The sequence below is a fragment of the Crocodylus porosus genome, unplaced genomic scaffold (assembly GCF_001723895.1).
Source record: "Crocodylus porosus isolate Cpor-Errol unplaced genomic scaffold, CroPor_comp1, whole genome shotgun sequence".
In the NCBI taxonomy this organism is placed as follows: domain Eukaryota; kingdom Metazoa; phylum Chordata; order Crocodylia; family Crocodylidae; genus Crocodylus; species Crocodylus porosus.
Window position 1 is genome coordinate 196,913,285 of NW_017728906.1, and position 11,044 is coordinate 196,924,328.

Consider the following 11,044-nt stretch of genomic DNA (forward strand, 5'->3'; position numbering starts at 1 on the left):
TATGCCAGGCTTCCTCTCCTTTTTCTTCTTCTGCTCTCTCTTCTCTGCTTCAAGGGAAAGATGCTTTACCTCAAAATGGGCAGCTGCATGGTTAAAGTTACGGTGCCATTGGAGTTGGTCAGTAGCCAGCTCCTCCCATGTCTGAAAACAGCAAAGATGTAAATAACTGCTTGTTAAAAGAATGTATATTGGTAATGAAAAGATTTAATCAAAGAACCTGTACAGCTACACAGCACAAAATCAAGTTATAAAATAGCTTGGAATGCACAAATCATTTGATTTGAATTGTTTATGATGCACTGATTTATAAAATACATAAATGAAACTATTGAAAATTTATAGCATGCCATTTATTTTTAGACATATTTAAATAAGAAAAGTTGCACGTTAGTATTGTTAAAGGATTCCATCGTGAACTTGGTTAACAGGTCTTTTCTGTTTTAAAAAAAAAAAGGTAAGGGAAAGAAAAATGATGTTTTGCTTGACCTTTCTCACAACCGGTGTTTTATGTCCCAGTTGGGTAGATATTTAATCATGCAGATAACTTTGATCATCACAGAATCATAGACAATTAGGATTGGGAGGGACCTCAGGAGGTCATCTAGTCCAACCCCCTGCTCAAAGCCAGACCATCCCCAACTAAATCATCCCAGCCATAGATTTGTCTAGCCAGTTTCTCTCTAATTTCCCTTTTATTTTCCATTCATCTTCACTTCAGAGTGGAACCCCTTTTTGGGATGTGTGAAAAGTTTTTACAGGAAGTGGACTCTTTTCAGAGGTAAGTGCATTGCTCTTTTCCTTTTCCATTTAAACTTCTTTCTCTTTTTTTCTATGCTATCTTAAGTAGAGAATGTGTCAGATTAATCTTAAGCTTTCAGATACCTAATTTTTGTTTTAGAATTAAGTTGGGCAGTAGGCACTGCTAGCTCTGTGCATTGAGTTTCATGCTTGATATTTGGTTTCACCTGTGTGTATGCAGCTCCAAAGGGCACCAGTATGCTTTGTACATAAAAGGCCTGATCATGCACCTGTTGAAATCAGTTATAAAGCTCCTGCTGCCTGATATAGAATCAGGGTCTTGGAAAACAGAATATGTAAGGACAGCTTCACTGGGAAGTAGTAGTTAATAGGAAGGTGAGAAACTCTGAAGGTAGTTTTTGGTTTCTGATACTCTGACAGCTCCTCTCTAATGCTTTTAACGTGGCCACACTCGGTTATCACAGTGCCAGCTTTTGCTGCATTGCTTACATTTCTTTTGGTATTTTTTGTGAATTCTTTTCAAGTACTTGTTCACATGACTGCTACTTCTGGATCACATGCACCTGAGACTGGATTATTTTTGTCAGCTGTGTCCATGGGACCTTCCACTGTGCCTTTAACATCCTTACCCTGTCACCTTTTCTAGTAATAAATCCTCTCAGTTTACTCAGCCACAGAGTAGTTCAGAGCTCTTCATCTCTGACATGGTACATGTTTTATCAGATCACACCATTAGCATTTGTCTATAAGGCTTGCAAAATCTTATAGCTGATTTCAGTGGGTTAAGGACAATGAATGAACTGTTGACCCAGTCCTGCAGACCACCCTATGCAACTGGGGATGCACACCAGCAGATTGATTTACTTTAGAGCAGAACAAGAAATGGTAGACTGCCTTCTCCTGATCCCAGGCTATTTGTACAGTGCTGTCATGCCACAAGCTCCAGAGATGATCTGTAGGTCCTATGAATTCTCCATTGCATACCCTTGATATAATTAGGACTCTTCCATATTACCTTGGAGTTGGACTATTCAGGATCTCCCCAGTTGTTTGTAGCTTTTTGCTGACAGGATGAAATTCAAGTTAGTATTCACCTAGTGATTAATTAAATGGGTGTCTGTTCTATTAGCTGATGCCATGAATTAGCAAAGTTAAATCCACCAATGCAGATTGTATGTACCCTAATAGCATCAAATCTGTTTGCACTGAGCAGCATATCCGTTTTAGAAATTTGGTAGGAAGCTGCATGGGAACCAGACCCCACTGTCATCCAGGCCTTGTTCTTAGTTGAGACATCAAGATCCAATTCCTCTTTGGCAAAACTGTTTTGCAGTCATTAAATAGGCTTTCTGGCACTTGCTGATTAACGCTTGGGTCACAAGACACTAGTCAGCAGGAACAGAATCCCTGGGTAATGGCTTGAATCAAGAACAGTGACTGCACAGTACCTCCTTCTTAGAGGTGTGGTGTGCATATGCATCCCAGGACCTCCCCTCTTCCCTGATGCTGTTGGATCCTATACTGGCTGGATCCCATGTTGGTGAAGGAACTGAAGGATGGGTAGGGCTTCTTCAACACTTTTATGCTTCCAGTTTGGGAGGCGGAGAGGGTATGAGGAGCCCTAGGGTGGAGGCCTGGCCCCAACATAATTGCTGGCTAAACTAATCCCATCTTGTGCCCATGTGTGCACCAGAAATGGGAATCCATGTGACAACCTGTCACAAAAAAACATGGTAAGTAGTAGGTGGGTTTTTTGTTAATGTTGCAGCTGACCTTGAAGCTTGTCTGTTGATTCTGACACTTGTACAATGTCAGCTCTGTTGTGATAGGTGAAATAGATAAAGCTGAACCATTGAGAGAGCGAAGGAATACAGTCCTAGGAAATGACTTTGATTTACATTCCTTATGTTCTTAACACACACAGATGTTTTATCTCTGAGCTCCCCCACATGCAAGGCAGTTTTGTGGATAAGCTGCTAGACCTGATGCCCAGGCTTGTGACCTCCAAGCCTTCAGAAGTGGTAAAAATCCTGCAAACAACGCTACGACAAAGCGCCTTCCTTCACCTCCCTCTGCCAGAGGAGGTGAGTAGTCCATGAGGAGTGAAATAGAGGCATCTTCCAACCTGTTCCCAGAACTAACTTCATGAGGGGCCACCATGAGCCTTTTATGGGCCAGTCATGAGAGATGTTTTTCTTCATACTAAATGTCAGGGTCTTCAGGATGGTTGCCAAAAAATAAAGAGTTTGAATAATTTTTAGATAATATCAGGAATTTTAAAAAATTCACACACAATGGATTCTTTGTTAGGAGGTGGAATAATTGTCTCTTTCTTCCTCTGCTCCAGCTCCATAAAGCTTCTGCAAACATCATTGAACCTACTGGTGAATCTGATAACCCTTTGAGGTTCACATCAGGGTTAGTTGTGGCTTTGGATGTTGATTCAACTCTGGAACACGTGCAGGATCCTCAGAGCACAGTTAAAGTTCAGGTAATGAATGATTATTTTAAAGGATAATGGAAATAATTGGCAGGAGTTAGCATTTTCTCCTAGTGTTCACCATAATGATAATATTCTTAAATTACAAAAATGCTATGCTTATTTTTGATGAGGGGGTTATTTTCTGTGATTAAATATAGCATTACATTTAGATTAGTGGCTCTCAACCTTTTTAGACTTAAGCAGTACTCAGTAGACATAAAGCATCCCTCCACAACTCTTGTGAATTGAGCAGCAGCCCACTTCAAAAAACAACTTATTTATGAAGGTGCTTACCTCCTGCCCAGCCCTTCTGGAAGTGGGACATTGGGTATTGGGCAGGGACTGAACTTGAGCTTTCTCTTATGTGCTTATCTTCTAACACCTTGTGGTACCCTTCAAAGGATCTTATAGCACCCTATTGAGAAACACATCTATTTAGGTACTAGTTTGCATCTAGTACACAGGCTTTGACTTAAACTCCCATGGACTGTGCTTTGGTTTGAGTCCACGTCCGCTTATGGGACGAATCAGGGCATTGGGGTAAGCTATATAAAATTCCAAGTGGTCAAGCCTTCTGATGGCATTCTGTCATTGTACGTTTTTCAGGTTAATGCTGCTTTTTGTATTCAGGAAGAATGTTGTGGGCACAAGCTAAAACAAGTATTAGACGCTATGCATCAGAGGGGTGAATGAACTGGTAGGAGCAGAAGTTGCTGTTTGAAAGCTTACACAGAGATATAGGAACATTGTCCTCCTTATTTTAAACTTCCTTCATGCTATTTAGTCACTTACATCAAACATAACCAAGGACACGGGCGTGATAATTCAGAATAAATTGTATAGCCCTAAAGGTTTTCATTGCAGGTTGGGAAACCCAGTGTGTAGTGCAGAGGTGAAAGCCAGTTTTAATGCATGTTTTTCTATGCAACAGCCTGGAATGGCCACCATGTAGCCAACAAAACTAGAGGATTAGCTACAAGGTTAAGAAGGCAGGAATATAAGTTAGCATGAGAAAAGCCAACCGCAGTGTATAAATTCCTAGTACAGTAAACTAAGAACATAAGCGTAATAAAATCATAGAGAAGTAGGACCGGACAAGACCTCCAGAGGTCATGTAGTCCAATCCCCTGCCTGAGGCAGGATCAACCCTATCCAAACCATCCTATAAAATCCATGCTCTAAACTGTACATAAGACTAGCATCAACGCTGACACAACGTAGATGTAATACCCTAACCTCCTGTGTCTTGCATGTAATGCTTCTGTTGATGCATCCCAAAACTACTTTTGCCTTTTGGGTCAGACCAGTGGTCCGTGTAGCTCAGTATCCTGTCTCTGACAGTGTTGAAGTGGATGCTATAGACAGAAAGTGTTGAACTGGATGTTTCTAGAGTGATCTATCCCCTATTCAATTCCCTCATTGGCATTCACCATTATATGTTTAGAAATGCCAGACAAAACAGCTGCAGCCAAATTCTGTTTAAAAGCCATTAATAAGAACAAACTTCTGGTGGTTTCTTCTTTACTTCCATTAGGTATTATATCCAGATGGGCAGGCACAGTTAATCCATCCTAAACCAGCGGACTTTCGAAATCCTGGTCCTGGAAGGCACAGGTTGATCACTCAGGTTTACCTTTCGCACACTGCCTGGACAGGTAAAGAGCACGTGGTTGTGTATATTATCTTCTCCTATCCCAGCCTTTTGTACCTGAGGTACATCTCACACAGACAATGCTACTCTCTCTTAAAAGGACTTCTGGGGAAAATGCAGTCTCCAGCTGTCATTGCCTCCTTCCCCAGAGTTTTCCATATTCTGGAGGGAGCTTCTGTGTATCCTTGTGACCTCTGAGCAGTTGTATCCCTCAGCCTGACAGGGCTGACAGTCCTTTGCCACTGCTCCTTAGCTAACCAAACAGCCTGCTGCTGGTGAGAGAGAGCTTGCGTGCCACCCAAAGAGGAGCACGCTTTCCAGGACACAGCTTTTGAATGAGAAAACAGGTATTAAATGCCAGTCACTCCTTTTGTAGCACAGAGCAATTGGCACTAGGTCCTGGGACTCAGTATCCTAATTATAGAAATGTTGAGTCCTTTTTAAGTGATCCAAGTAATTCATTGTTCTACTTCCAAAGAATATTTGAACACAATAGCGAAACCCTGAAACTGTGCATTTGACAGTACTTTACCGCTGATTTTAAATGTATGCTTTTCTGTATCTTCTCTAAAAAGAAAAGCTGTATCCCTGAATTCATCTTGGGCTTTGATGTTAATATTTCAGTAGTAGTTGGCATTTTGCACTTGTCCTCTACAACGTGCTTCCACGACTGGTATATAGAGCATTAGCCTACCAACGTAAAGGTCCAATATTTCTTTTCAGTGTCTCCTAAACAGGGTTCCTGCTTTTCCCTTTCACTTTATTCTGTTCAAAGAATCTATCCGTTTCCAGTTAACAGTATTTGGTAGAATATTTCTCTAACCAGTACTCACATTTATTGTAGTTTTCTGTTTGCTGTGATATTTCTTACGTTTCTACAATTTATGGTATGTAATATAGCTTTGAAGCTTTCATTTATTCGGTTGTGTGCTGTAGAGAAGATGGCTTTCTTTTAAGGTATGGAGCACCTGAATGTAGAGTTTTCATGCTCCATTGAAGTTGATGGAAATTTTGCCATGGCTTTCACAGAGTAGGATGAGTCCTGTTATTTTATGATTCTGCAATAGGCCTCCTGTGTGATCTTGGTCAAGTTACTTTAATATCTCAGTTTTGGGGGTTGCTATTTACTGTGTTGTGTAGATTATTGAATAAAGTGCTTGAGGGAAAGAGATCATGTAATGTTAACCGTTATTCTTAGAGACACGCGTGAGAATAATGGTGCAGTTGTTGAACATTTGAGATGTCTAGTCACAGACATCAGGAGCATGAGCAAAAATGGGGAGAAGAGAAGCTTACCCTGCAGCTAAAGAAATGACAGACTTGCATTAAGAACGTTAAAACTGAAGTGTTCAGTGCCACCTTTGCTTTAGTCTTGACCAAAATGACCAGAAGATTTGCAAAATGAACTTTAACAAAGAGATGGAAGTATAGGCCAGAACAGGGGAAAGAGCCGGTTTAAGAGCACTTAAATATGATAGTATCATATTGGCTGGGTCTGAAATTCCCCAAAATAGTTGTTGCGCAGTTGAGGAAATACCCAAAGTACACTCAACACAATTAGGAAGCATCTTAGAAAGCTTTTGGAGATGGGTGAGGTCCCAGAGGAGTGGAAAAGGGCAAGGAGCCAAGATCCTTTCAAGCTGTCAGCTTAACTCTCATCTCAAACGAAGTATTAAACAATTTAACAAGAAAAGCAGATCTCATCAAACCATTTAATTTACTTCTGTGATAGGGTTGTTGAGTTACTGGATAAAAAGGAAGCAATAGATCTGATCTGTCTTGACTCAAGTAAGACTTTAGACAGTATCTGACCTATCATTTTTGTAAGCTAAGGAGCTGTGATCTAGGACATGTAATCGCCATAAGGAGGGTGCACAGGCGGCTAAAAATCGTTCTTGGAGTAGTTATCAGTGACGTGCTTTCAGACTAAGAGAACATTTCAAATAGGTCTGTACAGGTCTATCTTGGGCCTCACTCTAATTGGTATTTTTATTAATGATTTGGATGGTGGAATGGAGCCATTGACTTGTAAAATCTGCAGGTGATACCAAGCTGGGAGAGCATCCAAGTGTGCTCGCGTACAGGGTCAGAGTTTGAAATGATCTTGACAAATTAGAGAGAGATTCCACAATGAACAAGACAAAATGCAGTAAAGGTAAGGGCAGGCTGCTACACTCTTAGGGAGAAGGAATCAGATGCAAGAGGGTGATAACAGAATAGGAAATGGTATGGCGTAAAAGGATCCGGGGGTTTCTAGTCCATTACAAATTTAAATGGGAATCAACAGTATGATGTAGTTGCAAAAAAAGGCGATGTATTTCAGAATGTGCCTTAGATATGACATGGGAATAATTATCTGCCGTATTCACCCCGATGAGTCTTCAAGTAGAGTACTATGTCCAGTTGTTGGCATAATACTTTAAGAAAAATGTTGCTTTCCTCAAAAACAAGAATTTTAGAAAATATGTCCTGTGAGGAAGGGTTGAAAGAAACTGCATTTTTATAGTCCAGAAAGAGAAGACCGAGGGAGACACCAGCATCCCAGTATATACCTGATGAAGAAGAAATTGGCCGAACTGGCAATGAACATGATGTAGGCTAGATACTAGGAAATGCTTTTTAACAGTTAATTGGGGTGGTGAAACACTGATATAGGCTACCTAGGGATGTGGAACCTCCTTCATTGCAGGTTTTTAACAGCAGGATAGGCAAACAGCTGTTGAGGATGATCAAGGTATATTTGATTCTGCCTCTGACCTAGTAAAGGGGCACTTGGAGGGGTTGGATGTATTTAAGTCAACAGGCCCTGATGATCTTCATCCTAAGGTACTTAGGGAATTAGCTGGAGTCATAATGGAACCACTGGCGCAACTTTTTGCACACTTGTGGCACTCAGGACAGGTCCCGGAGGATTGGAAAAGGGCCAATGTGGTCCCTATTTTCAAGAAGGGGAGGAAGGAGGAACCAGGTAACTATAGGCAGGTTTACCTCACCTCTATCCTGGGGAAGACCTTTGAGAAATCTGTTAGGGATCAGATTTGTGGGGGACCAGCAGGTAATATAATGCTGAGGGGCACCCAGCATGGGTTCATAGCAGGCAGATCCTGCCTGACTAACCTGATTTCTTTTTATGACTGGGTCACAAAATGCTTGGAGGAAGGAATAGAGGTAAATGTTTTTTACTTAGATTTTAAAAGGGTGTTTGGCACAGTGTTGCACCCAGTTCTTAAAAATAAGCTAAACAGTTGCAATGTAGGTTATTACACAGTCTGGTGGATAGAAAATTGGCTTACGGGACACACCCAGAGAGTGGTAGTGGACAGGTCGGTTTCTGCCTAGAGACGTGTGGGCAGTTTAACAAGAACAAGTGCCGTATGTTGCACCTGGGGAGGAAGAATCATCAACACTCCTACAGCCTGGGAGGCACCACTCTAAGCAGGACAACTGCGGAAAGGGATCTCGGAGTCGTAGTTGACTTCAAAATGAACATGAGACACCAGTGTAAAGCTAACTGCACTCTTTCTTGCGTAAATAGGTGCATCACAAACAGGTCTAGGGAGGTGGTACTTCCCCTCTGTGGCGTTGGTCAGGCCACAGCTGGAGTACTGTGTCCAGTTTTGGGCGCCGCACTTCAGGAGGGATTTAGATAACCTGGAAAGGGTTCAGAGAAGGGCCGCCTGTCTGGTTACAGGCCTATGAGGACCGATTGAGGGAGCTGAATCTCAGCAAGAGAAGGCTGAGAAGTGATCTTGTGGCTGTCTACAAACTCATTGTGGGGGGGGACAGCAGGAAATAGAGGATACAGTGTTTACCAGGGCACCAACTGGGGTAACTAGAAACAATGGCCACAGACTGAAGGAGAGCAAATTTAGATTGGACATCAGGAAAACATTCTTTATAGCAAGGGTTGCCAAAATATGGAATACACTTCCAAGGGAGGTGGTGCTGTCCCCTTTCTTGGAGGTGTTTAAAAGGAGATTGGACAAACACCTCAGATGACCCCAGCACTCTTTCCTGCCCAGGGCAGGGGGTCAGACTTGATGATCTAATAGGTCCTTTCTGACCCTAAAATCTATGAATCAGTGCAGGAGGCTGGTCTAGATGATTTCTTGAGGTTCTTTCCAGTCCTAGCTATTAGAATTCTTCATTGAAGCCTGTCCTAGGAGTCTCTCTTAGACTGCTATCAAGATAAACAGTTGCCAAAACTGTATTTGCTCTAAGCATGCTGGATTGCCATCTCAGTCACACCAGCGTAAATGCCAATAGTCTGACTTGGGAAGACAGATCAGTGGTTATCTACCACTTTAGATTCAAGGCACCACTGGGAGAAAGTGCCACACTTAATTTTCACTTGTCTTTTGGCTACAGAAAAATAACAGAGTGATTCTTCTGTTGCAGAGAAGTTAGCCTACAGCAGGACAGAATTAATTTCTATTTGAAATCTCTGGGTTTATCTTGTGAATCACGCTTGCACACCTAACAGTGCTAACATTTCATGTCACTCTTCAGCACCCTTGAAAGGCTCTCAAGGCACCCTTGTTGAGAATTGCTAGGATAGATACTTGGGTACTTGCCATGCAGGATCAGGTTCTGATCATGTAAACCGGGGTGGTCAGCCTGCAGCATACATGCAACAAGTGGCACAGGCAGTTCCTGTGTGTGTGGCACGCGGCAGACCAGTACAATGGCAGATAAGGTAGAAAGCAGAGCAACACATGGGGCAGGGAGCAGAAAGCAAAGCAGCAGATTGGACTGGGGAAGAGAATTGGAGTGGCACTTGTGGAGGGTGCTGGGATAATTTATGGCACACCTGGAGTAGCTATATTGAAATTTGTGTATTGACCATAGTCGTCCACAAATTTTAAATGAGATCGAATATCATCCATATCTAAGACATCAGCAATTTGCTTTCTCTTCAGTATTGTTTATTCCGCTTGCTGATCAGGTATTGCATCTCTTTCTTTTCTTTTCAGAGCCATGTCAGATTGAAGTGAGGTTACTATTGGCATACGATTCCAGTAGGAGCAAAGCTTCCGCTAAAATCTCCAAATCTGTGTGGAGCGACAGCATGGATGCTTTTCCACAGTCTGAAAGTGGCATTGAAGGAACTATCCCATTCAGCAAACCAGTCAAAGTGTATATAATGCCCAAACCTGCCAGACGGTGAAGTCAATTGCTAAAAGACTTAATCTGTGGGATTGCTGGGTTACATGTACACAGATTATTGTATTGCAAAATAGTGGATCAAACCATAATAGTGTTCTGTTAAAGTGAAAGACTGCAAAACGCAATGAAGAATACAGCTATGAAAGAATAAGTGGCCTCCTTTATTAAAAGACTGGTTACAGCATAAGTTATGGATAGGTGCCATGAACACAGGCATTTCTAAATCAAATTAAGAAGAGTGAGACACTTAATGTTGACGTTCCATCCATTACTCTTTTTATTGGGTCAAATTCTGAAGTCCTGAGTTCCTCCTCTAGGAAAGATCTCTTGTAGAGGCCACTGAGAGTTTTGCCTAAGTGAGGATTTGGTCAAACTGGCAGTGTTTACTACGTAAATACTTAGTAAGGCATTTTAGATGCTTATTATGGTTTAATGATGATCTGAAATAGAGCAGAGTTTTTTGGAATGTCTAAAATGTGTGTTGGTCTTTTAGTGCTGGGCAAAGATTTTTTTCCTACAGCACTGCTGTATCTGGGTAGGAGCCACTTCTCAAAATGCAACACTGGGCTGTTCCTGGGCTGGCTTATGCCTTTGCCGCCATATTGAAGGCAGTGAATGATTGGCCCCTTGCCACTCCAAAGTTTTTGGTGCCTTGACTGTTTTAAATCGAAACAAAAAACCCAAACAACCCTTCTGCAAACCTGGAGGCTTTCTGTTTCAGGGTAGGCTCCTTACCTGAGAACAATGGTAATGCAACACCTGTGTAAAATCACTGAGTTGCCTCTGCATATATTGAAAAAGATGCTCTATATTTTTACCTTGTCATTGTTAACACTCCTTCTTACTTGCTTTCTGTACGTCTCTGTGAAGAATGTGTGCAGTGGCACAGGCAAAAAAAACCCAACCAACCAGCTAGCTGTCCTGTCAGTAAGATGCAGGATCTTCTGCTGCTGTGCTGTGCTCTGGAGCTGAAGCAGATCTTGTTG

At 41.9% G+C, this 11,044-nt stretch overlaps 1 protein-coding gene across 4 annotated transcripts in view; it reads left to right on the plus strand.

The window, feature by feature from the left end:
• The window catches only part of INTS4 (integrator complex subunit 4), a 55,213-nt gene that overhangs the window by 39,803 nt on the left and 4,366 nt on the right, over window positions 1-11,044 (plus strand). For 3 of the 4 annotated variants that reach the window (XM_019530429.1, XM_019530430.1, XM_019530433.1), the window contains 5 exons: window positions 719-778; window positions 2,684-2,843; window positions 3,107-3,250; window positions 4,776-4,896; window positions 9,866-10,055. In XM_019530429.1, coding sequence (XP_019385974.1) covers window positions 719-778; window positions 2,684-2,843; window positions 3,107-3,250; window positions 4,776-4,896; window positions 9,866-10,055 — 675 coding nt within the window. Of the gene's footprint in view, window positions 1-718; window positions 779-2,683; window positions 2,844-3,106; window positions 3,251-4,775; window positions 4,897-9,865; window positions 11,039-11,044 lie in introns of those variants that run through there. The other variant, XM_019530431.1, reaches the window with a different exon arrangement.